The sequence below is a fragment of the Buteo buteo genome, chromosome 27, assembly GCF_964188355.1.
Source record: "Buteo buteo chromosome 27, bButBut1.hap1.1, whole genome shotgun sequence".
Lineage (NCBI taxonomy): Eukaryota > Metazoa > Chordata > Aves > Accipitriformes > Accipitridae > Buteo > Buteo buteo.
The window spans coordinates 1,832,920-1,859,476 of record NC_134197.1 but is presented as its reverse complement, the minus strand read 5'-3'; the positions used below and the strand labels follow the sequence as shown (position 1 = coordinate 1,859,476).

The 26,557-nt window shown below is 53.7% G+C and overlaps 1 protein-coding gene across 1 annotated transcript; it reads left to right on the top strand.

Annotated features, from left to right (window-relative positions):
• The first annotated feature begins 1,120 nt into the window (after nucleotides 1-1,120).
• SYNGR3 (synaptogyrin 3) lies at nucleotides 1,121-26,469 on the top strand. Its single transcript, XM_075058867.1, has 4 exons — nucleotides 1,121-1,246; nucleotides 12,938-13,178; nucleotides 19,360-19,502; nucleotides 21,246-26,469. The coding sequence occupies exons 1-4, from the start codon at nucleotides 1,148-1,150 to the stop codon at nucleotides 21,453-21,455; spliced, it is 693 nt and encodes a 230-aa protein (XP_074914968.1). The 5' UTR covers nucleotides 1,121-1,147; the 3' UTR covers nucleotides 21,456-26,469.
• Nucleotides 26,470-26,557: the final 88 nt, after the last annotated feature.

Genomic DNA, 26,557 nt, shown 5'->3' with positions numbered 1-26,557 from the left:
GCAGTAATTGAGGGTTTCCCTCCGTAAGGTTCCTCTCTTTTTTTCCTCATTCCTACTGTCCCTGCGGTGGGAGCGGGGACAGGGCTTGGCCTCCTCTTGTCCCACGGCAGCTCTGGGTGCCTCCTTTCCCGCACGAGGAAAGCAAGAGCTTCAACCCCATCAGTCTTCGCTACCCTTTTCTCACACCAGCTAATGGGCGCGTAACGACGTGCCTTGCTGCGAAACAGCTCCCAAACCTTTCCCTCTGCCACGTAACAGGCTGCTCTCAGCCAAAGGTCCCGAGCGAGCTGCCCGCGGAGCACCTCGCTCCTGCCATAGGTGCGAAAGCCCTGCCCGCGTTGAGGCGGTGCTGCCTGCGGCGGTGGCCTCCCAGGCTCTCTCGCTCCCCAGAAGAGGTGACAGCAGCCCCATCCCTGCTATCAGCAGGGACACCGGCGGGTCTGGGCAGAGAAAGGGTGTTTATCTTAGGGGAAGCAAGGTGTGCCTCGGCAGCAGAGGTGAGCTGAGCAGCGTGGTGACCTCCCAGCGCTCCGGCCCACGGCATCTCCCTCCTGCCACCGGCCCAGGTACTTGCAGCCGCGTGGGTTGCCCTGGCCGTAGCACAGGTAGCCCCTTGCCACTGCCTGGCGACCCATTTGACAACACCCTACCCCTGGCCCACAGCACGCTATCCCCAGAAGCAGCGTGGTGACCGCGGCCGTAGCCCGGTAATCCTTGGAATTATGACGGTGACCCTGGCTGTGGCGAGGTCTCCCGGCCGTACCGTGCTGTCCCCAGCCGTAGCGCAGTGACCCTGCCTATGGCACGGTGTCCCTGGCTGCAGCGCGGTGACCGTGGCCGTAGCCTGGTGTCCCCGGCCGCGGCGTGGTGCCACTGACTGTCCACGGCGTCCACGGCCGCATCCCCGGGGCCGCAGCTGGGGCTCGCTTGGCGGGCGGGGAGCCGCGCGCCGCCGCTGCACCCCCACCCCCCCCCCCCCCCGCCCGGCGGGTGGTTCCTCCCGCTGCCCGCACGCGGCGCTGCGGACGAGCCCACGCGGGAGGAGCGCGGGGGGCGGGCGGGCAGGCGCGCGGCCGGCGCGGGGCGCGCGCGGCTGGGCTCGGCTCGGCTCGGCTCGGCTCGGAGCGGCGCGGAGCGGAGCGGGAAGATGGAAGGAGCCTCCTTCGGAGCGGGCCGGGCCGGGGGAGCCATCGACCCCGTGGATTTCCTGAAGCAGCCGCAGACCATCCTCCGGGTGACGACCTGGGTAAGGCAGAACGGGCCCGTCCCGACCGGGATAACGGGGCCCGCGGGGTTCGGCACCGGGCAGCACCCGTGTGCGACGTGCGGTGCCCGTCGCGTCGCGCGCGGCGTGGAGCGGAGCGGAGCGCCCGTTTGCGGCGTTGGAGCGCGTGTCCCCGCTGCGGCGTGCCGTGCCCGTGGGATGTGCGGCCGCGGCGGGCGGCGGGCGAGGTGCGGGGCTTCTGCGGCCGCGGCCACGGGTGGGGGCCGGCCGCGGGGCGGGGGGCCGGCCGGGTCCCGACCGGGGCGGCGGGGTTTGCCGGCTCCCGCGGGTGTTCGCAGGGAGTTTCCTCGGGGATGGATGTGCCGCTGCCCCTCGCCGGTTTTTGTCCCTGGTGCTTGAGGAAAGGGCAAGGCGGTGGGGTGTAAAGCGGGAGGCAGAGGACATTTTCCTTCCTTCCACGCTCCGTGCCTGCGCGCGTGTGTGTGACACAAGAAATCCGACAGCCAGCCCTGCCCAGCTCCCCCTGTTCTTCTAAAAGGATGTCATATATTGTTTTGGCCGTTTCCCATCGACGAGTTCCTACCGCGGAGCGGAGAGCAGGAGGTGGAATATGCTGTGCGGCCGCTCCGGGAAAAGCTTCGCTCGCCGATGGTCTGTCAATAAGCAGCACCGGGAGCTGCGCACTGATGCTCGCTGGGGCCGTGGTGCCCGGCTGCCCGAGGGTAAGGGCAGCCACTAATTCACCTGGCTTCTACCTGCTAAGATCTGCAAGCGTGCACGGCCCCGGGAGATGGTCGGCGATGCCTGGCCCTTCCCAAAAGCCCTCGGCGGGGAGGTTCTGTCCGGCTCTCACCGCGGCCGGCTCCTGGCTCTGGTGCTTGGCCGGAGGCTGCGGGCGAGCCGAGCCGGGCCAGGGGGGCTCGTCCTCGCCCCCGTCAGGGTTCTGCTGTGCACGGAGGCCCTCGGCCACCCGTGCTGGCTCTGTGTCACCTTCAGCAGTGCCAAATGCAGGCAGTGAGTGAAGGAAAGGGGTGATGAGAAGGTGCTGTCCCCTCCTGGCTGCCCTCCTTCCAGCCGACATGGCGGGTGTGTTTGGGCGGCTCTCCGGGGTGGGGTGCCCCGGCCGAGGCCCTGTACAGCACAACGTGAAAGCATGTGCTTATCTTTAAGCACATGAGCAATTCCAGCGGCCGTCACATGCTTAAAGTTAAACCACATGCTTAGGTGTTTTGCTGGATGGGAGCTAGCGTGCTTTCCAGGGCTTTGAGAAAGCCCCCGACTCCGTTACTGGAGAAGAAGGGAGGCTGGGTAGGGATCTGGAGAACCCAGCTTGGGGTGGATGGGGCAGTTTGGGCAGGGTTTGGGCACGTGGCAGCAGTTGTTTCCTAGAAGCATTGCCTCAGTCCAGAAAACTTGGTCTGGATCCACCTGGATCCTTCTCAATCCTCCTCGTGTGGCAGTGGCAAACTGTAGGCAGTGGTGTTGGTTTTGGGTACGGGTAGATAAGTTGTTGACCCACTGATGGTGAGTTAGGCCCCTCGTAAAATAAATCTGCCACCACACACCCAGAGAGCTCACCATCCTTGTCGTGCAGAAGGGGATCGGACACTATCGGGAAGCAGGAATAGAATACGGAATATGCTGCTATTCCAGCTTCAAAAATATTCATGCATATATTTGCTAGCTGGTTTATTCAATGGCAAAGTCACTTGTTTCATGGTTCTGCGTTCACAGGAAATCTGTGAAAACTGAGAACTTAAAACTGCAGAAACACATCAACTTAACTCTAAAAAGTGCAGGGACCCATTGCAGTATTTAGTCAGTTCCAAAGCCCACTGAGCTCAAAGGGAGGTTTTTTGCTCTGTTTGGTGGGCTGAGGATCAGGCTGTAGAAGCTCACATTAAAAGCCCTTTGGACCACTTTTCCCAGGTCTCACATTTGCTGGCAGATATGTCAGGGACCCTTTTCCTTCACCGCGCCAGCTTGGGGGTTCAGAGCCCCAGCTGGCCTTTGCTTGGCTGTTGCAGTCCTGTTACCTGTGTCTTAAAGCAGTTCAGATTTACGGCTCCTTTCCAGTGTGAGCAGGGACTACAGTCAGGTGAGAGGTGTGAGTGGAGGTTTCCTGCCCACCTGCCTGCATGGCCATTGCTATTTTTTGCAGGTTTTGTAAAGCAACATGTGCCCGGGTTCCTTCTGAGCAGTTGCTTTGCTGCTTTTGCCAGAAGGGACCCATGTCAAGATGGAGAGCTTGGATGGAGGAGGCAGCCAAAAGGGTTAGCCTGCAAGGTCTCTGCTGCCTTTCTGTTCTGCCCTGATGCTCGTAATTGCTGCCCCGGGAGAGTGTGGCAGTGCCCTGGCATGTGGCAGGGTCTGCTCCTTTTTGCACTGTGCTGGTGGCCGCGTGGGCAGCATGGACCAGTGCCCCACCGTGACGCTCCCTGATTCACAAAGCAAACAGAAACCTTTCTGGGCTTTCCTGCCTGCCGTCATGGGAGGGATGAGCTGCCTCTGCCTGCATGTAAGAGCCCTGGGGAGTTATTCAGAAAGCCCTTGACTGAGGCTTTCAGGACGACTGAGTTTAGGTGTCGGGGTGGGTTTTCTTCTTGTGGTTTTCCTTCTTGTGCTTTGTTGTTGCATCTTTTAAAACGTGTTTAACCCTTGCAGTTGGATCAAACCACAGAGATGTAACCCTTGCTGTGCGTGTGACGTTAACTTTCCTTTGGTGTGGAAAGGAGGGAGCTGCCTGGGATGTGCTGGTTTGGGTGGGAGTAGGGGCAATGGAGAACCAGCATCGGTGCCAGTCCAGCCGACAGCCGTCGCTGGGGTTTCACGATGAGCTACCACCAAAGGAGGGTCCAGCTCCATTTTGTGACTCTGGTAGCTGCTTTGAGGCCATGGGTTCAGACCTTGTGCTGGTAAAGATCTAAGGGACTGGCAGGTGAATGGTGACTTCAATGTAGAAATCCCCAAATGTAACTGATGGCAGAAGGGGATTCCTGATTGTACCTCACACAGTAACCTCTCCCTGACAGATATAGTAATTCTCAGTATCTGAAGGGAAAAAAATGCTCCTGGCTTGAGCTGTAAAATCAAAAGCTGGAAAGAACCATTTAACAGTTCCTCATTCATCTCTTCCCCCTCCGTCTGATGCAGTTTGTCAGATGAAGATGTGATCACTCTTGTGGTTTCCTTTTGAGACATTTTTTGCACAGCAAACCAAGCTCAATGTTCACAAAGGATGCCCGCAGAATCATGAGTTCCTTTCTCTGTGACTGCCAGCACCCGCTAGACTTTCCAGTGGCCACACAGCTTTGCATGGGCATTGTTCGCTTAGCGTAGGTTTAGGTTTGACTTTTAAAAGCAGTTCTGAAAATATTTTTAGTAATTCATGTGAATTTCAGTAAAAGCAACAGTAAAAGCACGGTGCCTGGTCCCACTGGTGCAGCCAGCTCAGAAGGGCTGGACCACTCTCACCTCCCTCCACCCACCCAGCCATTCCCTCTGCCCCTGTGGAGCTCAGCAGGAGATCGGGTCCCTATTTTACTACAACATAGAGGAATACTTAAGTATTTTCTTTAAAATGGTTGTTTCTTGCTCCAATGACCTCCCTGTTGCTGCCTGCATGACCCACACACCTGGACAACCTTGCCTGCAACGGATGCATCGGCAGCTGCCTGACCCCATCTGCTGCTGTTATCTCTTCTTTCTTGAAGTTGAATGGACTTGTAGTTCATCACTTGGATCACTGGAGAGAGCTTTCCCTATGCAGTATTTTATCTCATTAGACCCAGTATTTTGTTTGGGTTTTCCTTGTAATAATCTTACACTTTTAAGAGCAAAACCTTTATTAAGGGACTGGACTAGGGCAGCCAAATCTGATTACTTGGCAGAGGCATGGCAGCAAAGTGACAGTCCCTGTAGCCTTTGATAGGCGATATGACCAGAGGTTACTTTGACTCAAATCCAGCAAAGTCTTTATGTGCTCAGCTTTGCACTGATATGGGTCTTAGTCCATAATACAGCAGATCGTTGTCTTTCAGCAAGGCAAATGTGCTTTGCTGAGTTGTGGCTTTGGTAAGGGATGTGCCGGGTGATGGTTTGATGTAGCAGGAATAGGTGGTCATTCTCAGAGTGAGGGAGCACGCCCTTTCTGTCCTGGTTCAGGTTTGTTTTGCTTCTCCAGAGGGATGGAAAGGGCAGTATTCGTGCTCATGGTAAAAGGTGTGGTTATTTTTATTAGAAAAAACAAGCTCAGGAGCAGAAGAGCCAGGCAGCAAACAAAGAATATGGCTCCAGGATTGTTGCTACCCTGCCCTTCAGGACAGAGCACTTCTAAGGAGTTTCACATCCAGGGTGAAGCTACAGGAATGCTGGTTTGAGGTGCTGTGGGGTGTACATTTGGGTTTGCAGGGCTACAACACACAGCTCTTCTAAAGGGTTGGAGTTGGAGCCTGGAAAGTTCCCTCACTGGAGCAGACCTTGCCTGCTCCAGGCATCCTGCAGATGCAGATGGAAGTGGCTGCTTGGTGTACCCAGCACTGGGTCTGAGAACTCCCCAGGAGACATCAGCGAGAAATACAAGGTGGGAGCCTTGGTGCTGCAAGCTCCGAATAGCTCCCACAGCCTTCAGGGGTTTCACTGACTCTTGAGCACTTGGGGCTCTTAGGGAAGAGCTGCAAGGCAGGTCTGGCACTTAAGGAGCCAGCAGCGATGCTAAGAATCATTAGCGTGATCTTAGCTGCTCTGGACTTTGCCTGGTCTTGGCTGCTTTTCAGTAGGGTCACCAGATTTCCGTCTTAATTCTCTCCTTCCGTGGGCTGTAGGTTGAAGGCAGAACTTAAATTTAACATTTTTGGTAATGGAATTATACAGAAGTTTCACTGTATCTGAGCTTAAAATGCTGCTAAATTATCATTTTGCTGTCATCACTGGTTGAAAACGCTGCTGTCTTGCCATGTGCTCAGATTACATTACTAGATTAGGAACTTTGAATGGGTGCTCTGTTTCAGCCAGCATCTCTTGCCACATTAGAAAAAGTAATTCAGTAAAAATTCATCATGTGGTCATCAATATGCATCCTTCCCAAGCTGATTAGCCTGGTAGACATGTCCATAAACCTATTATGGCCAGCATCATACCACCTCTTTCTGTGCCAGAAACTGCGTCAGGTCTTTCCTTTGTGGTCGTATCCATAGTCCTTGTGGGAGATCTGGCAGTGCTTAAAGTAGTTTTTTAGTCTTCACACCCTCCAATAAATTACGCAGATCTGTGCTGGAAACTTCCCTGTGACTGACAACTGTAAAGATAAACTGGAGAGGGACCCGGGACCCGATTCCCCCAGAATTTGAGCTTGGTGGGTGTTGAAGGAGACTGGCCCTCTGCCAAGGGTCTAACTCATCCCTGAGCGGAGTATCTGCACAAGGTGCATATGCAGCTCAAGACAAGGGCTTAACTGGGGCTTAATGAAAACGCTCAGTGCTAGGCAGGATTTGGCCTGTGCTGATTTGACCTTAATTGTTTTCCCTTCTCATTTGGTAGTCTGTCTCTCGCTTGCTGGGTGGTGGCTCGAGGAAGGGAGGGTGCCGAGCAGGGTGGCATCTTGTCTCGCTGATGCTCGTGTTCGAGTGGTGTAGGATCACGTTGGTACCGGCTCTCTGTACATGCGGTTTGCGCCCAACACCATTGATTGTGAGCTACAGCAGAGCAAATTAGCGGTGGATTATTTTTCTTCATGCATTAAAATTCCTTGATGTTGACATTAATGGTTGCTTGCGTGTGTAATCAAAGCAACGTTTTGCAGTCTCCTACAACCCCACGCCTTCTGGTAATGTTTTTTTATAGGTCCCAAATCAAAATATAGTGCATCAGCAGTGGAAACATCTCACCTTAAAATGGCTGACAGTTCACACACTGAAGCTTTCAGCTTGTGCTCTCTTGCGTTACTTGCTTTTTGTTTTCCTCGCTATGGCTGTGCTCAGACCGCGAGGTCTCCTGAAGCACATTTTAGGTGCCTGGGCTACAGAAGACTAAGAGCAACGTGGATGAAAAATGTGCGTGTCCTGGGGTCCAGCCGGCTCAAGCCCCGGGAGGGAACGTGGATCTGCAAAGTATAATTACAAAACTGAGCCAGGCAGCCTGGCTAGCCACCTTCTTCCAGATGGTAAAAATCTGGTGCAGAGAAGGCAGCCGCAGGTCCCCCGGCTTTATGCACACCTAAAATGGTGTCTCCATCGTGGGGCACACAAGCATCCCCAGTGCCCTGGATTCCTGCAAGGGTCTGGCAGCGGCTGTGGCCTCAGCAGCCTGGGCATGAATGCCTGGACACTGCCAAACAAGGAATCCACCCTCTCAGGCTCCCCCTTTCCTTTTTTTTGGGGAAAGAATGAGATTTCACTCAGTCTCCTGCTGCAGGGCTGCCTGTGTGTCCATGCTGCTGGCAGCCTGGCCACCGTGCACCGTCACCTCCCTGTCCCTCCAGCACAGCCCCTGCCAGGGCATCCAGCAGCACTCGGTCACGGTCCCCTGCACTTAACATCCATTGCCAGAGACGACGAAAGAGGCAAGAGGTCTTGCCTAAAATAGGGTGAGTGGGGAAAACCGGAGGTGGGCAGCAAAGCAAGGAAAGTGGGCGAGTTGTGCATCTGGGTCCAGCACTTTGGATACCAAAGGCAGCCTTGGAGCTGCAGGCTCCTGCTCAGACGCAGCCTCCAGCCTCAGCACCATCCCTAGGGTGCTCTCCCAGGTTTTTAGGGTGATACGCAAACCCCCTCTGGTTTCGGCTTTGCACCAGCCCCTCGCCAGAGTCTGTCATGGCCGGTGTACCCAGACCCTGTCACCGATCTCTGCTGAGACCTGTCCCTTTGTCCTGTGTTACAGAGATGCTCGTTGGCCCGGCGAGGTGGCCCCTCTTGCTTGGAAGCAAGCTTTAAACTGGGGGAACTGGGCAGCTGGCTTTCATTAAGAAGCAAGGTCCCTGGCTTCTCCCTGGTCCGGTGTAACACGAGCTCCTTTTGCACTTGCACGAGCAGCTGATCTGCGTCATCGTGGGTCCAAGCACTTCACCCATCTCCCTGGCCGGCGTTGTTCTCCCTCCCAGGGTGTGACCGAGGCACAGAAGCTCCTTTGTGTGGCTGAAGCGCAAGTCTTAATGGAAGGGATGGGAGAAGACAGCTTTCCCCCTTCCCATCCCTCCCCTCAGCTGAATGCCGAGAGGATCGCTAATGGTCTGAGCCACCGGATCTGCCGGAGCCGTGTGCCGGCGGCTCCCAGCCGCTCTCGGACACCGGGGAGAGTCAGGGCTGAGCAACCCGCACGCCAGGCTGCTGGCCAGGAGACCCCAAGCTGCGAGCGGATTGATGTGAAAGCTTTGGCAGGCGGGATGCAATTTCGTACTGGGTTTGGCTGGAGGTAGTCCAGTTTCCATACCGTGTCTTGCGCCGGTTCACCCAGCGAGAGCAAAATTTGTTGCTGGTTGTGTTGGGTCGTTCAGCTGGAAAACGGAGCGTCCTGTGAATGCGCAGGCGCCTTTGGAAAGCCCGTGAGATACGGAGGAGCCCCATTAGAAGGGTGGGTGGCCTTGGGACACGGTGGCTTGCACGGCAGATGCCCCCCTTGGTGTGCGTGGCGGTGACCTTGGCGCTTGGTCCCGAGCGCTGTCACAGCCCCCCTTGGTCACGGGGACTGCGGTTTTGGGGACCGACCTGAGAGGCAGGAGGAGGTGGGAGTCGGAGGAGTGCCTCTGGAGAGCAGGATCCCTGCATCCTTGCTCAGAGCCGTAAAACCTCACTCGCAGTGGAAAATCTGACCTTGTATTTTCGCTTTCAAGTCTCTGATGAACTGGTTGTAGGTTTGAGCAAGTGCTGTTTGTAGATGTCTTTGGAAAAGGGCACTTGTTTTGCATGAACTTTAAAAAAATCATATGGGTTTTATTTTCCCCCACCTACCCACGTTTTCTCAAAAATTTTTTTTCATCTATACTTAGAAAGACAATGCCAAATCTATTGTCATTAACATGTTTCACCAGCACCAGTTATTTTTTTAAGAAAAACTATAAAATTTCCATTGTGGGGGGAGGGAGAGAAAACCCATAGAAAGACTTGTTTTCACTGAAAAGCATGTTTTGACAGGAGTATTTCATCCAGAGCTGATGTTTTGAGCACATCTATCAAATGCGTGTGCTTGCAATTAGTTACTATTTTGGCATCCCGAGAAGAAGCCGTGTGTCCCATGTTGCCTGCGCTGAAATGCTGCAGGCAGTGCCCAGTCGAGGGGGTCTCGTGGGGTGAGCCACTCAGGTCATCTGGCAGCAAGAAGGGTGCTTTGCTTTGCAAAACTCTCTGGAGTTTGAAGTTAAGTGGTGAAACATCTTTTTTTTTCCATCGCTGGTAATAGTTGTGCTTGCAGCCGTTCCAGAAGTGCTCCATGGGCATCCTCCGACAACCCCAAGTGTGCAAACCTGCATGGAGGCAGCCAGACACCCTGTCCTGTAATGTCCTTAATCGTATTTACAGGAGCCCTCCCTTACGCACTGAAACTGTGAGCTCCTGGTAGGCACCCGAAAGGACAAAGAAGTAGTGCGGGTTGTTAATCCTGGGAGGACTAAAACACTTATTGGAGAAGCTGAGTACGAGTTCGCTGGCCTGCCAGAGAAATAATCCCGTGGAATCAGAGGTTCTCAATTATTCATGTTTTCCAGAATCACATTATTTCTTCCAGGGCCTGTTTTATAAATGCTGCTGCTATTTCTGATGGTAAATAACAATTTTGCATTATTTATGAACAGATTTTTACAACTGCTGATATTACAGCTGCTGCCAAAGCACTGGGAAAATTATTATTACTGTTTGTTGTTGTTTCTTTCTTACAAAGCAACCCTCTTGTTCTTTGCATGATGATGATGTGCCCGTCGCGGTGTGACAGCCGAGTGCTCCGTAAGTGCAGCGCCAGCGAGGAAGAGGGTGCAAATGCGAGCGGCTGACTCAGGTGGCTGGTGCTCAGAGCTGAGATGAGCTGGGGATGGATGGGGGACAGGACCCCAGGTTGTGGTTAAATTTGAAGGGGAGGAAGGCCTGATTATCTCCCTGTGCCAGCCATGGAGACGTCCGTGGGACATACGTACTTTCTATACCCTGTTAGCGCTCCAGGGGAAATCAAAGGCTGCACCTGAACTTTGCAGATGCACATTTGGAAATCCACGTTTCTAGGAGGGCGTCGTTCAAGAATGGGCTAATTCCTCGGTCTGAGGAACGTTTCCGGGGCTGAAACCCACTCCTGCTGCCTGTCGCATAGATGGGGACGCGTGCTCGCCTCTGCTGGGATGGACATGCTGATCCCCTTGGCTAAGCAAGGCCATGGAGAGAAGGGGCCAGCGCAGAGCCGGTGGGGGTTTAGGGCAGCAATGGGAGGTACACAAGGTGTTTTGATGGAAAGAGCCCCAAAGAGCTGCTGCTGGGACTCATGGGTGTATCCCTGGGGGGATTTTGCAGGATTTTGCCCGCTCCCAGCTGAGCGGGGCAGGACAGCCGCTCTCTCCATCCACCGTCGTCAGCAGTGCCGGGTGTCGAGGGCGAGCTCTGCTCTTCTTCTCACCCCGCGGTGGGACCTCCTGCACATCTCAGGGATGCCAGCTAAATTAGCAAGCAGGTTTCAGAGCATCTTCACCACCCAGCACAGGCCACCTTACTGCTGGCCTGAATTTTAAGTGCTAGAAGCAATAGGAGTCTGCCGTCACTAAAAGAGCTCCTGGCTGAAAGGGTTTAAAGAAGAGCCCCGCTCTCGCTTGTCCTGCTGGTGGGTTTCTGGAGGTGGGAGTGAGCATGGTGCAACCTGCTCGTCCATCACGTCCTTGCAGATATCAGCATGAGAAGCTGGTGGCACAGTCCCAGGCTTGGGGTGCTGGGGTAACTGCTTTCTTGAGCTCCTACACACCTGAGGTAGGATGTATTCCAGAGACTCTCCCTGCTGCTTCTGGTCATCATTTATTTCAGATGACACCCTACAGAGAAAAAAAAAAAATCCCTCACCAATCCTTCACATTTTAGTATTTCAGTCCCTTGCAGATCCATTTCTTTGTTCTCCACTTTGGAGGAGACTTAGTGGAGACAATCTGAGACGTGTTTGCTAATGGGACACTTGCATTTGTAAGTAGCTTCAGACAGAAGCTCTGGCCCAGCTTCACCCCAGCACTGGAAGGAGTTTGGAGGAGAGAAATCCGAATGTAATCCTTCGGGGCAGGCAGGAGTGAGACGCTTGGCCAGCGCTTGGGCGAAAACGTCTATCACGACGTTGTGTGAAAGAGTGGTTAGAGCTTTCTGAATGGTTTGCTCATAGGGGCTTCTGCTCCGTTTCACCCAGCTCTGCTAACACTGCGCTTCGGGGAGTGCGGGGCTGTAGGAGGTGATGCCCGTGGCCGGGCATCAGCCGTGAGACGCAGGTGACTTTCCAAAGTTTATCGTGTGGCTCGTCGGCTGCCGCCTCTGTCTGTCGCCTGTCTCGGTCTCGTGCACTTGGTGCTGTTGTGCTGTTACCGCAGAAGACGTAGCGGGGCATCCAGAGCGGGAGCTGCACCGTACCCCGAGACCCCGAGACCCCGGCTGCTCCTGGGCAGCCACCATGCTGGGGCATGCTGGAGGAGCCTCTTATCTCTCCGCTTGCATACGTGGCCTCCAGCTGTGTCCCGCGAGCCGGCGGGGCTGGCAGGCGTGCAGGGATGTGCAGGGATGTGCAGGGATGCGGGGAGCTGGTGCCGGCAGCGAGGGACGAGATCAGAGGTTCACAGCTTGATGGAGGGGCCCCCGCACGCCCTGCTTCCCTCCCTGCTCTCCGCCTTGAAATCCAAACAGCGGTGCCGCGCTTTCCAGGCTCTTAATGGAGCAGGTTCCAGAGTGAATTGTAAGGCAGCTTCTGCTTGCTGCCTTTGGTGTTGGAGGAATAAGGGAATTACTTTAGCATCATGAATGGTATTAATTTAGGCAGCTGGCTGCGTGCTGCCATCCGGCTCCTTTCCTGCCTGCAGGGACGTGAAACACCCTCAGGTCCCAGTGGCAGGAGCTGGGCAGCCACCGGCAAACCCCCTGCCCCTTTTGTCCCTCGCAGGGCCGAAACCAGGTCACTGGATAATGGATGCAGGCGCTGCATCCTTCAACCCCTGCTAAGCCAGGCGAAAAATGGCCCTGTTGTTCACAGGGCAGCCTCTCCCCCTGCCCCGCTGCGCCCAGGTAGGCAGCTCCCCACCTCCCCACAGTGTCATGTCCTGTCCCCCCTCCGCTGGGCATCCAGTCCTTCCCTGGGTCAGCCTGCTCAGCAACTCAATTATCCGCTGTAACTTCATTTCTCCCCACTCCGCAGTGACACAAAGGGGTTTATCGAGCACAGCCTGACAGCGGAGAGCAGCACGAGCATAAAGACTCTGCAGAGACCTGGCCCATCTATTTATTTTTTCCCTCCCCAGCCTGTCTGGAGAACAACATCTCTTAAAATAGTCTGCAGACCAAGCCACTGAAAGGCAGACAGGCTCACAGAGAAGGAAGACCTAGGTACCGTCCACCAGCCCATTGGTTAGGGCTGCCAAGCAGATGCGATCTGTCGGGATCTGTCTAACAAATGCCATGTTGCCATGGAGTCAAAGACAGGATTGAATACAATTATGATGCTGTTGGAAAACAGAGTTAAATGTAAACAGCAGCAAGTTGTGTTTTCTCCTTCCTTCTGCAGATCTTCTCCATCGTGGTGTTTGGCTCCATTGTGAACGAGTGCTACGTGAACAAGGACAGCCAGAACCCTGAGCTGCTCTGCATCTTCAATGAGAATGAGAGTGCCTGCAGCTACGGCATCGCCGTTGGCATCATTGCCTTCTTTGGCTGCATCTTCTTCTTTGTTGTGGACCTCTACTTCCAGCAGATCAGCAGCGTGAAGGACCGCAAACGGGCCGTCCTGCTGGACCTTGGCTTTTCAGGTATGTCTCTGGCTTTGCTGTGCTTGTGAAGGATGATGCTGGCTCCGTGGGCAGCGCAGGGTCGTCGCTGCGCCCTGCAGCACCACGCTTGAGTCCTCCCCTCTCCTCCCACGGCGTGACACGACTCGTGTGCCTCAGTCAGGGAGAAGAGGGCTGGCGGATGGGTTATCCCATCCAGCCGTGAGCTCAGAGGCAGCAGCGAGGAAGCCGGTGTATGGCAGCTTGGGGACGGTGGGGTGTCCCACTCGTCTGTGTCACTTCTGCAACTGGAGACGTTTGCTGAGCTGGGTTTGGTGAGGCCACCCAGAGAAATGAGGCTTGGTGGTCGCATCTCGGAGACCAGACGAGGTGTTTCACCCTCCCACGTCTCCTGTTTCTGGCTCAAGCGAATGTCGTTTCATCAGTTACATCTGGGTCTGTTTTCACTTTGTGCATGTGGGTTTTGGAACAAAGCAGAAACGTACTTCTACGTACCACTGTAATACCCCGCTGTCTCCAGGACTGCGGTGTGCAGGTGGGTCTGGGGCTCCTAAGGGCTGGCACAGATCTTCTGCACCATCTTGAGCCCCTTTGACCTGGGGCTTAACCATGCGAACGCAAGCAGGCGGGATGCCTTGAGCCGGGAGAGGCCATCCTCCGCATGGCTGCTGTGGGAGTTGCCTGGCTGAGTTTGCAGCTGATGTTCTCCATTTCCAGGCTCTTGTGTTAGTCTGAAGGTGATTTATCCAGCACAAGCATCGCTGATGGCTCTCTAGTCCCAAATGAAAACATCCATCATCGCCTCCCTGTGTTTGGCTGTTGTTAAGGATGTTCTCTCCTTGCTGGAAAGCTTATTTCCACGGTGCTACAGAACCAGCATCCAGCCCTTGTTAGATGATATTTACAGCCCCTTCTGTGGGGCTCAGTGCCTGCAACCCTTTGATTCAAACAGAAGGGGGACATCACATCCATCTTCTGGCTGATGCTGCGTGTCGTGGAGCAAGGCTGTGATCCTCCCTGCCTTCCACCTTGTAACAACCGTTCTCTCCCCTGCCAGGCATGTGTGAAATGGTACCGCTCTCAATCTCTGCCTCATTTCTCTTTTGTACTTGTCATGCATCGTGTGTGCATTCACGGGCTTCAGCAGCGAGCCGGAGAAGACAAGTTCTGCCCTCCAAAGCCTCTGCCATGCAGGGGTTGCACTCTGCCCTGGGGACAGGCTGCAGTACTGCACCAGAGGTCTGCACTGGTAAACCCACCCAATGCAGTTGTGACTTTTTTGTTACCCCAGGTTCGATGGGTGTGTTCTGGGTGCATCGTGTCTGCAGCCTGTGTCTGGGCAAAGATGTCCTGCTCCCTTGGGCCGTCCCCTCTGTGGGCTTCTTGGTAGAAAACAAGCAAGCCACTTCCTTGCTGGTAAAACAAATCGATCACTTACATGCATATCATGTGGACGCACACCTGTGACTGGCACAGTGTCACCTATCGGGGTCTGCAAAGAGCGGTCTTCCAGAGCTCCCCTCCCGACTGGCATTGCCTCTGTTCACGCTGCCTGGTACATCTCCCCGCCAGCAGCTCCGTACCTTTCTCGCTGCTCTTGTACAATCCCTGCTTAATGAACCATTTCCCACAGGGCACCCTAGCAAATGCTGAAATCCAGCTTGGTGCTGATATGAACGGGAGCGTTGTCCGGGGCTCTTGTAACAAAGTCCATGGTTGCAGGTGAACACATCTCCACCCAGTGCTGTTTTTCCCATCTCCTCCTAAGCCCAAATTCGGTGCAGCGCTGCTGATGTGTAGTTACCCTGTTGGCTCCCAGGGGTGGGTGCGGGTCCCTGGGCTCTGGCAGGAGGAATTGGTCAGCGTATTTTATCCCATTCCTATTGTTGTGCCTTCACTTTTCTAAAATTATGACTGCCCCAAACCTTTCTTACAGCCCTACTGCCATAGCCTATACACCCACTCACGTGGAAATGCCAGGCAGTTGTTTGGTCCCAGAGTAAGCGTCGATACAAGCAGATCCTGTAGCAGAGATGATGTGCTGGGTTCCGTTGGGACGTGAAGCCTCTGCAGCGGCAGAGATCGCAGCCTGCCGTACCCCCTTGCACCGCTCGTAGCAGCCTCAGGCACCCAACCTGCCCAGAGGCAGAGCTGACCCATGTAATTTGCCTTGTTTAACTACCTCCACGTTAATAACCCCTGGAGACTTCACCTGTCACACTCTCTTATGCTGTCCCCTTCTTTTTTCCTCCCCACCAAGGATGGGATGCTTGGTTTCCTCCTGCTTCCTTGCAACTGTTTCATCCTTTCTCTCTGTATGTGATCTCTGCATTATTGCTTAATATAAAAGCTGAAAATGCATCTGGGAGAGAATCAGGTGAGGAACAGGCTAGGGTATGAGGGAGCATTGCAAACTGGGCAGTGTGCGGGGGCGGGGGGAGAAAAGCAGATCGTTTCTGGTCCTTTGCCTGGGTCACCCAGGAGCCTGATGCTGGCTGCCGGTGAAGCAGATGTCAACTGGCATTTGCTGTCTATGGAGGCTGTGGGGGGAGTTAATGAAAGCATTAACCCACAGCTTTCTTTTGCTTGAAGGAAAGAGGACTTGTGCATCAGATCAGTGGCAGATCAGAGCCACCGAGCTGGCTGGGAGGTAATGGTGGGGTGCAGGCAGGGGTGCAGGCAGAGGTGCAGGCAGGGCCACCACGCTGTGCAAACGGCATTTGCGACTTTCTCTTCCATCTGCTCTTACAGCTGCTCCTGTAGATGTGTGCTTGCTTGGGACCAGGCTGTAATTATGGCTGTAACACATCTTCCCTGGTGTTTGCACTCTGATGTCTGCAGATCCTAAAACGATAATTATCTACTGGCTCTTGCGGTGCTTCCTGGCATTCTCCTTTTCCCCAGCGTGCTGGAGGGTGCAGAGCTGCTGCCGTGCCTGTTTCCAGCTGGAGTTGGGACCAGCACACACGTAGCCTCACCAAACCACTGGCAGCTCATCCCTCTTGGTGAGGTTTTAAATTCGAGGGTAGCAAGAGACACCTCCAAAACACCCGCTTACACCTGGTGCTGTAAATGCACCAGGGGCTGGGAGCAGGCACTGCTCTGCGGGGCTGGAACGATGCGGGTGCTGGACAAGGGCACAGCCGTGTTCCCGGTGAGGCTCTGGGTGCGAGGGGAGTCAGCTGCAATCCCATGGGTCTGATTCACATTATCGGGTGCAAAGCCTCTACTCGAAGGAGTGCTAGCAGAAGGTGAACATGATCACAAATGAAAATAAACGCTGGTACAGAAACAAAAATAGTTCCTATAGAACTCCCTGCGAGGTCTGATCTCGCACGCAGGCGTGTGTCCGTCCTCCAAACTTCAAACAACACCTGGCTGGTGTTTCTGGAGATGCTCTCCATGCCTGACCCCATCTCCCCTGTTGACAGCAATACCTGCCTTCCCGCTCCCCCAGGGCACTGGAGGGAATCCTCCTTCTTAGGGATCCAGGCAGAGCTGGATGTGGAAGGGAACGGCTTGTTTCTGCGTCGCGAAACCTCCGGGAAGTCCACATGGGTGGCAGCAGAAGCGACCACCGCTAGGCATTTCTGGCTGAAGAAGTGAATGGTTTTAGCACTGGGAAGGTCAGCGTCTCGCATCTCTCATGTGTTGCAGAGGAAGTCGGTAGCTGCAATACCCAGCGCAGCCGGTGCATGTTCAGAGATGTGCATGATGTCATTTTAACTCTTGAAAACCCTTAGAAGGCACCAGCGGTAGATGGGGCTTTGTGCTGCTGGTTGGTGGGCAGTCCCAGTGTCATGGCTGTGACTCGTGCTCTGTGGTAGTGTCCTGCCCAGGAGCGTAAGAGGGAGGACAAACTGCACTAGATGGAGTGTTAAACAGAGAAACAGTCCTCCCGAACAAGTTCGTCCTCCATAAACCAATGACACAGCCTAGTCCTGTTGCAGACACCCCACGTCTCTCGGTGCCAGCACTGCATGGCCCCAGAGCATCCCTCTGCTCCTCACGGTGCGGCTCCGAATTAACCTGTTGGGAGCTGCTCTTACGTTTCATCTCTGGTCTTTCAACTTCCAAATACCACTGTCTCCAGGAAAGTGCGTTTTTGAGCGAGAAACTCCTGACTGAGCAGGAGGGCAGTTACTCCCCACTGCCGTGGCGTTTGCTCCCCAAGTACCCAGAGGTGGGAGTGCTGCAGCAGTGCAGCATCTGGAGATGCAGTTCAGCATCTCCTGCACTGAGACCTGTCGGGTGACCACTACCCACCATGGTCTCCACATACTGGTCATCCGAGCTGCAGCCAACGCTGTATCTAGGGCATGCATCTTCCTGTGTCCACATTTAGGGGTTGGATCTGCTTTCCCTAACAGGGGCCAGTTGCTGGGAAAGCCCCGCTATAACAGAGCTGGGGAACTAGAAAGTGTCTCTGTTCCTGAGGATGACGTTTAAGGAATAAACCCCAGAGGTCTCGTTTGACACTGATGACAAGTGGTCATCCTAAGGGGAAGTGAAAATGTATATGCAGAGATTTGGGGCAGTGGTTTTGGTGGCAGGCATTAGCTGTATTTGGCAAAATGAGGCTGTTGTGTTAGTCTGTAATTTGGAAAAGGAAAGCCTGTATGATCCTCGCTGGAGGTTGTGTTGCTGTGAGGGCAGTTCAAGGGCTCAGGTATGGCCAGGCTGATAAAAGCATCGCTGATTGGGAAGCCCCAGGACCAGTCATGCAAGAGAAGGAGATGAGGAGTGTGTCGTCTTAAACTGCAGCTAGGAGCAAATTCCTTATTAAAGGTGAGGTGTGCGATGAGCCTTGTAACTCTCTCACTGGATGTGGATGCACGCATGCATTTTATATCGTACTTAGGAACAACTGGCAAGATAGAGAGGAATAAAGGAAGCTGCTTTCCTCTCCCTGCAGCCAGACTGTGCTTTGCAGCTGGCTGCCCCATGGGACTGACAGTGTGGCTGCTCATACTGATGTGCTAATGATCCTTGGGAAGGTGCTGGGTAGCTCAGCATCCCGTCTGCTGGTGCCCAGTATCCCCACATGCACTGACACCCGGAATCGGCAGGCAGGGGGACCTTTGTGCTGGGGATGCTTGGGAAAGCTGGAGACCCTTAAAACAGCATCATGGAAGGCTCCAGCTTGTGCAGCTTCTCTTCCCAGTGCTGGAAAGCATCACTGCTCCTTACAGTGTGAGCTTATGGCTGGCTTCTTGACTATTTTCTGAGCTCCTTGGCATCAGGCAGTGCTGTTGGCTGGTGATTGAATTAGGGGAGCTGCAGCCCTATCTTGCTCAGCCAGCTTTGGTTCCAGTAAGGAATAATCACCAGAGCATTTTTGCTCAATCACACAGAGCCCAGAGAGGCTGAGAAGAGGAGCACAGTCAGCGGAGGGCAGCAGGGATGAGCAGAGCTCTCTCATGTGAAGCCTGTGTGCTTCTCAGCTCCGTGGGCAGCCCTGCTGCGTCCCTGCCCTGGGCACAGCGCAGAATGAGGACTTGTTCGTTCGCTGCGCTCCTGGAATGCACTGATGTCCTAGGGTCACTCGTGATCCTGGTGTTCAGAGCAGGGGTTAACCTCAGCCTGTCCATATTCCTGGGTGATTGTTCCTTGCCTCTCTTTAAGCTCTCCGGCTGTGTCCTTGGACCAAGGCAGAAGCAGAACCGCTGTAAAACCATCTCCTGCCTCAGCCGAGCAGCCTGGTGCTGCTCCCAGGAGTGCAGGCTTCTTCCTGGGTGAGGTCTGCACTATCCGGTCCAAAGTCTCTAAGAGCCGGTGGTGTCCAGGGAATGGAGTGAATGGTGGGGTCGACACACTGGGATGCTGGAACTGAGTCAGTAGCACCTCAACGCCTGCAAGCAGGCTGAAATCCCACAGACTGTGAGGACCGCATGTCCAGAGAGGGTGTGCTGTCCCTGTAGGTCTTTGAGATCAGGTTCAGATGTAGGTGAGCTAAACTTCAGGCAGGCAACACACTGGGTGACGCTTCAAGGTTCCTTCCATCTCTGTTTTTGCGGTGATTGCAAATCAGCCTCTTTTAAAATAGCTCCATTTGGGCCACACCGCAGGCCAAGGCACCCAAGAACACGGTTGCTGTTTGAAAATGTTGATGGCAGCGTGTTTGTGCATCAGCAAACAGGGGTCCTTGCAGCAGAGGAGGTGGTGGGCAGGGACAGCACTGACCAGCTCTGTTCTCTTTCAGGTTTCTTGTCTTTCCTCTGGTTTGTAGCCTTCTGCTTCCTAGCAAACCAGTGGCAACGGACGACGATGAGCAAAGGGGTTTCACAAGGAGCAGACGCTGCCCGGGCAGCGATCACCTTCTCTTTCTTCTCCATCATTGTCTGGGTGAGTTCAGCTTCGGAGCTAAGGTGGGGAGACGAGAAATGAAACCTGCTGTGGGCTCAGCGCTGAGGTGGGAGGAAGAATCTGGGGCATGGTTTGGAGAAGTGAATCCTGGTTGGTGTCAAGAGGCTGTACTAAGGAAACCTGCGGTCCCTCCAAATAGAGATGAAACTTGTGGTTTCTTACCCAGGAAGCATCAGCTCAGTCCCCACTCACTGGGGAATTCCAGACTTCCCCTTTTCCGGCAGCTGGAAAGTTGCTTTCCCATCGAAAACATGTCGCCAGCCACGAGCTGCCCTCATTTCAGGGCCTCATTAGACCCCCGGGAGCAGCTCGGTTGGAAGCGAACAAGTCCCCAGGAGCAGATTACTGCGATGAGCTGGTCTCATGGGATGGCAGGGGGATTTTGGGAGCTCTCAGGCTCATCAGCTCACCCTCGGGGGAAGCCAGGCTGGCTCCTCTGCTGCCCACCCTGGAGGCAGAGACTTGCAAAAACCCCCTTTGCTCCTGCTTTGAGGCTCTGCGCATCCCCACGGCCATACAGTGGCAGAAGTACATTTTCCAGGGGTGTGCAAAACCCTGGGGGGGCCCCTTGACTGCAGCTGCTGGACCCCACGTGTGCCTGGGAGTGCCTGCACCATGGCTCCGCAGGCTGTGCATGGAGGAGCAGGGATGGCCCCTGCACCGCTGCCACCCCCCCTCTGGCTTTTCATGGGCAGAGAGCACCCAAGATGTGCGCTAATTCCATACTGCCTTAGAAGAATTGGGGCAAAAGACAGTCTTGAGGCTTTCCAGCAGCAGGCCTGGCTCCAGTTACTTGCCAGTTTAACTGCTCCCCGCTCTATTATTATCCAAATAAATCTCTTTTAATCCCAGCTCCCCCGCAGCTCTTCTCCATCACCGTATTGCCAGACTGCCCATTTAATGCAGCCGGCAGGGAAGGCCACTGGGTGGGATGCTCTCCCCCATCCCATCAGCATCTGCTCCCACCCCAGGGAGGACAGTGGGGATGCCAGTCCCGTGCTGCCGGCACAGAGGACGGCCGGGATGTGGGGTCACACCGGCAGCCCCTCCGCTGGTACCGTTAATAAACCCAGGTGCTCCGTGGGATCGATACGTGGCACACAACCAGCGCCTGCCCCGCTGGCACCGGCACTGGCCGGGGAGTGGGTGCTGGGCGGTGCTTGGGAAGCCATTCTCGGTGTCTGCGGGCGTTTTTTTTCCCTCCCCTGAGCCTGTCATTTATAAACTAATTGAATTGTTAATGAAACCTCCTGAAATAAGAGCGAGCGTGGTGCGCTCGCAGCTCTGCCCGCCCGCATTTCCCACGGTTTGCGACCTGAATACTGGCAACCTGGAAGAGGGTGAAGGAGTCTCGGCAGAACTGACCTATTTTGCTGGCCCGGGACTCAGCAGCTTTCCTTCCCCACAGCAGATGGGTTTATTGGTGCCGGCGGTGCCAAATCTGCACAACCAGGGACCCGAGCCCAGGCTGCGACCCCCACCCCAGGCAGAGCTTTGGGGGAACAACCTGTCACATAGAAATGGCTTCTTTAGCATTAGGGGTTGTGGTTTGGGGTTGGTTTAGCTCTGGGCTATAACGGAGGGGGGCCAGCAGCCGCCTGGGATGCTGCGATGCGCTCGGTGCTTTGCGGCGAGCCGGCGGGATGCAGGGTCCTGGGGGGGTCGTGGGGTCCTGGGCACGGTGTTGCCATCCCCCCCCAACCTTCCTCCATCCCACGGCAGGTCGCGCTGGCGGTGAAGGCACTGCAGAGATACCGCCTGGGGACGGACATGTCGCTCTTTGCCACCGATCAGTTCGCCACCGACCCCAACGCGGCGTACCCCGGCTACCCCACCGGCAGCGGCATCGAGAGCACAGAGACCTACCAGAGCCCCCCCTTCACCGAGACCTTAGACGCCAACCCGAAAGGTTACCAAGTGCCAGCGTACTGAGGGGCGAGGGCCGCGTACCAAGAGACCGAGTCCTACGGTGCAGTACACTTAACTGGTTGATTGCAAATGTATTCAGTCCCATTTCCTTAATGTGGCAAGTCAGTGCTGGGTTCCTTACTATTAGCTAGTTGTGCAGTGAATTCTGTACAGTGGTATTGGTTCTTGTCTTACCTGTCCAAGGGTTTTATAAAAGCAGTGTTCCCTCTAAGTCAGAAGGAAGGAAGGTTGCTACCACATCACCTACACGTGGCGAAAGATGAATAAATGCCCTCTCTGAGGCTTAACACCGGGCAGTAGGCGTTGGGCTCTGCCGAGCGCCCGGGAAAGCCCAGAATACCTTTTCCTGTTAGAAAACACAGTAGCTGAGGAGTTGCTATTTATCTCGTTCTTCCAGAGCTAACACAGAATCGGTCTTGTGAGGGTGAGGGTGGGTGGGCAGCGCGGGGGAGGTTGGCCCCGTGCTGCTCCCGCTGCAGAGCTTTCCTGTACATGTTCCATGGAAAGTGCCAAATTCAGTAGTGTCTGTGTTACTTTTATTTGTATATATTTACTGTACAAAAAAACAAAAAATCCAAACAGGTGTTTCAAACTTAGCTTAGGATGTAAGCGGCATGGGGGGGCACAGCAGGTTGGGGTTATGTTGAATAGCCAGATTGCTTCTACGCTTCAACAGGGTTCTGGTTGAGGATGTAAAAAGTTACTGTTTGAAACTGGAAACCAGTTCAGCAATAGTTGGCTGCTAATTAGGAATAGCCTTTTACCAGCAGAAAACATGGCGCGTTGCAGTTCCACTTCTTCACCGAGGGGTTGGGAAAGTTTGCAAATTTACAAATAGTTTCTGGTTGGCAACGCTGAACACTTACTCACGCTCAAACCCAGAGCTGCCAACACAACAGGGGTGGGTGTCCAAGTCAATTAGGAGCGGTATTGAACTTGTATTTTTATACTGGGAGCAGCCACCATCTGTCATCAGCTGCAGCAGAACCTCAGGTGTGAACGTGTATTTTATCCTGCCGTCTCTAGAAATGAAGAATTCAGATGGAGAAATGGAAAGACTGTACAGGCCATTGAAGTCCATCATGTGGGGGCTTATGGCCCCATGTTTGCAAATAGTGGGAGAAGAGAGCAAATGAAAAGCACCCGGGAAAGAGGCTCAGGTTTGGTTTTCAGCTGCAAAATTCCTGCCTTGTCAAAACCAACTAAATGTGTAATATCCAGTAGATCCTTGTCAGCAGCCTGCCTGCTTTCCCTGCCTGTCTGCCTGTGCGGTAGCTGTGATCCGAGCTATTTGTCACTAAGGACTAAGCAGAGGAGCTGAAACTTGAATTCCCGACCACCTCGGTGGCAGCTCCGTCCTTAGAGGCCCCTGGCTCTCCCGGCAGCTGGCGAGCCGGGTTTCACCTTGCTGGTTTATGCCGGCAAAAGTTGCGTGCTGCCTTCAGACCTCTTGACAAGCAATAGTTACTGGACTGCCCCAGCTCTCCTTGTAGCAAAGACACCCAGCAGTTTTTTTTTTGTCGTCAACACAGCTCATTTCTGCTGCTAAATTGCATATAAATGCATTAATTAATAAGCAGCAAATCTCATCATGAGCAGTCATTATCAGTGACAAAGTGCATTACTTGACTCCCCAACTATCCAGGCCGGGTTAAATGTGCATTTGCAGCAAAGGCTGGCTTTGCTGGCGCTGGAGCTGCGTGGAGATTTTTCAGGCAGCGTTTCCCAACTCGGACGCTTCTCCCGCACCCCTGCAGCCTCCCCACGGAGCACAGCCGCATGCGGGGGCACCGAGACCTGGTGTCCCACCACGGGCTTTCCCCGCAGTGACAGCAGAGGAGATGTCTCTCCCTCTGGACACCTTTGCACCCACTTTGATGTCCAAACGCTATCATCGGAGTAGGTAGGGCTCAGCCCTGCTGCCCGCGGTGGAGGCAGGAGGATGCTGCACTGCTTGATCGGAGGTGTCACTTGGTCAGTGCAAGGAAGAGGTGGCCCTGGGGCAGCTGCAGGTAGCCCGTGCCAGCGGGGCTTAGTGAGCAGCACGACATCCTTGCATTAAGCAGACCAGGGACACCCAAACCCCGGTACGGTGTAAGCCTAAATTAATTACGCGACCCTTGCAATTTTTCTAGAGTCAGCCTTGCTGGGAAAAAAAAAAAAAAAAAAAAAAGGCAAAGGATTTTAATACAGGGTACGGTAGAACTGTAGCAATATTTTTCCTTAGAGGGAACACTGAAATTTTAGCAGCACAAACAGTACTTGTGTTAATATTAGCAAAATTATAATCAATTTAAATGTTTAAATTGATTGTATGTGAGATAATGTTTGTTCAGTACATTGTATTTTTTCTAACTATATAACTGTTCCAGAGTTTCCTTGTAACCGTAAAGAACTAAAGCTCTGTCTGACTGCGGGACGTGTCCTGACCCCTGGTGTAACCATGCTGAATATTACAACATCTGAATGTACGCACCAAGGCCTGCATTGCCTTTCTTTCCTCCCCACTCTCCCACCCGCCGGCGGTGGGACGCAGAAGGGATGCACACACACGCACACCCCACGCACGCTCTCACGCCGGGACTGCCCTTAAGAGCAGCGACGGTGAAACGGGGACGACTTCAGCACGACTTCAGCCCCCTGCCAAGGCACCATAGTTCTTCTCAAGGTCAGCGGCTTTTTACAGCTCCCCAAAAGTCAGTATTACCTTTAACTTGGAGTCGGCACGGTGAGCGTGCAAGGACCTGGCTGCGTTTTGCTGGGCAGGAGAGGAGGAGGAGGAGGAGGAAGGGTTTGGGAGCCTGAGAGGCTTCCTGGCAGCGGGAAGGCAGAACAGATTGCTCCTTGATTAAACCGGAGCCGGGAATAATGTGTCCAGCCACATCAACAGGCATCTCCAGGAAGTTTAACCCTGCTGTCTCTGCCACCGAAAATGTCCGTCCCCATCGGTGGAGGGGAGGATGTCCCCGCCGGGGTGGCACGGGGAAGGATCGGGTCTGCCTCGCGGCAGAGCTGGCACTGGGGCTGCTCGGCAGGCAGAGGCAGGCAGCCCGTACAGGCAGGCAGCCCACAACTGGTCTGTTTTTTTTCCGGGCAATAGCGATGGGTTTAATGTAGTTGCTCCGCCAAGGCTGTGTCAGCCAGGCAGGATGGGACAAGCCGTAATTAACGTGGTACCCCAACGCCTAAGACACGCACGCCTTGGAAAGAGCGTTTGGCCACCTTGAACAAAAAAAAAACATTTTCTGGTTTGTTTGGCAAGGCCGTTGCCGAACGCCCGTGTAGCTCCCCAACCCTGCGGCAGCGTGGGCCGGCAGCCGTTGAGGTCCTGCTTAATTAAAATATGTGTAAAGGCAGGGTGAGACGCCGGCCCCCTGCCTGGCCAGCAATGCCATATGCCTACCCCTTGCCCGAAATCCTCTTTCCAGGCTCTTTGCAAGCCCCCGCAGCGTCCCCGCTAGTCGTTCAGCGTCGGCGGTGCCGTGCATTAACTGTCGTAGCACATCGGCGTGTCCGTGACTCGTCAGGCAGACTAGTGTATACAGGTATGGACTGTAACTAAATATAACCTTAACGGGCTTATGGGTAGAGAATTAGATCCATCAGTGTAATAACTGTAGTATATTATTTGGGGTTCAAGTATTCGTAACATCATCCTTCATCCTTTTTTTTTTTCTCCCCGCGCATTCGCTGTGGTACAGTAGCACTAGCGGCTTTCCTTGTAACCGTCCAGACCACGTCCCAAAAGCATGCCAGGATTGTGCTGTGAATTTGTGCCATGCCAGCTGCTGCCCCCATGCTGTCCTCGCAAGCTGTTTAATATATCCTCTGTTCTCCTAGAGATCTCAGAAGCCCAGCAGCTAACTCGAGCTTGCAGAGGGCAGGATTGTGCTGCTCTCAGCATGCCAAAAGCTTCTGCATAGTGTTAGCGGTGAATTTGGGTGTAAAGAATAGAATTCAAACAATCCTGTATCTTTCCTGGAGATGTATTCTGCCAAATCTCCTTGCTCCAAGAGCCTCTGTTGCGACAACACACATCTGTCTCAGCACTGAGTTTAACCGCATCGTGTTTTTTGCATATTTATTTTAAGCATATTAAAAGATTTGAAAGAATTGGATTTTTTTTCCCAACATTTTAAGCTATTCCTAGCGAGTCGGAAGTTTTGCTTAACTGATGCTTAGTAAAAAGATCTCCCCCCATTACAACGCTTCTGTATCTCATGCGGTTTGAGCAGATCCCTCCCTTTAAGTCACAACTACAAGCAGTTGGGATTTCACTGGCTCTTCTGCCTGGACACTTTGTAGGATGTTTCCCATCGGTTCACACTACAACAGCAAGTGACAACTATGGCATTTCTTTTCTACTTCCATTGACCAGCAATTCCTTACAGGGTTAATTTGTACCCTTCTCCCTCCGCAACCAACCCCCCAAAATGGTGTATGGCTGGCTCTTAGTTCTGCCTGCTGCAGCTATGAGGTCACTTAAACAAAACGAAGCTAACTGTGGTCATTGTCTATTCATTAATAAATCACATCGTTACTTTGGTGGGCTCAGTATTTCTCTCGATCGAAGCTACTGTATAGATTTGCAGACTTCCTTTCAGCCTTTGTTTTCCCAAAGTGATCTGGGGAGAGCAGGTGGGTCTAGTTCCATTCTGGTTTAGTCCTAGTACTTTTCTAGATAGCATTGTGAAGCTGTGTGGGTCGGAAGACCCTCTCCCACCACCAGTGAGGCTCAGAGCGAGCCTTCCCTGTATCAACTTGAAACCCAAGTTCAGCTGCCTGTATTTTGTTGCAATATGCATTTAAACCTCAGATTCTGTAAGAGTTTTAATATCAAACTGATACCAAATGTGGTTTGCAAATTGAAGTTTTTTTGCAGATACCTCTGTATAAGCAGACCGCTTCAAAGAGTTGCAGTTGTCACTAACCTTATGTGCATTGTAGTATAAAGTGGACGGTGTATGGAAATAAGTTAAAAATGTTTACAACTTTTGTATATATTATATATATAAAAATATCTTTTGAGAGAACAATCTGTGATTATGTATTTTCAGTGTCTGTGTACCAACTGCAACTTATTTTCAATAAAGAGTTAAAAATGA

What these genes read in the sequence shown, in the direction of transcription:
- SYNGR3 (XM_075058867.1), top strand. Translation starts at nt 1,148, where the DNA reads ATGGAAGGAGCCTCCTTCGGAGCGGGCCGGGCCGGGGGAGCCATCGAC. An exon ending in TCCTCCGGGTGACGACCTGG is followed by an intron (nt 1,247 to 12,937) that starts GTAAGGCAGAAC and finishes TTCCTTCTGCAG; the next exon opens with ATCTTCTCCATCGTGGTGTT. An exon ending in GCTGGACCTTGGCTTTTCAG is followed by an intron (nt 13,179 to 19,359) that starts GTATGTCTCTGG and finishes GTTCTCTTTCAG; the next exon opens with GTTTCTTGTCTTTCCTCTGG.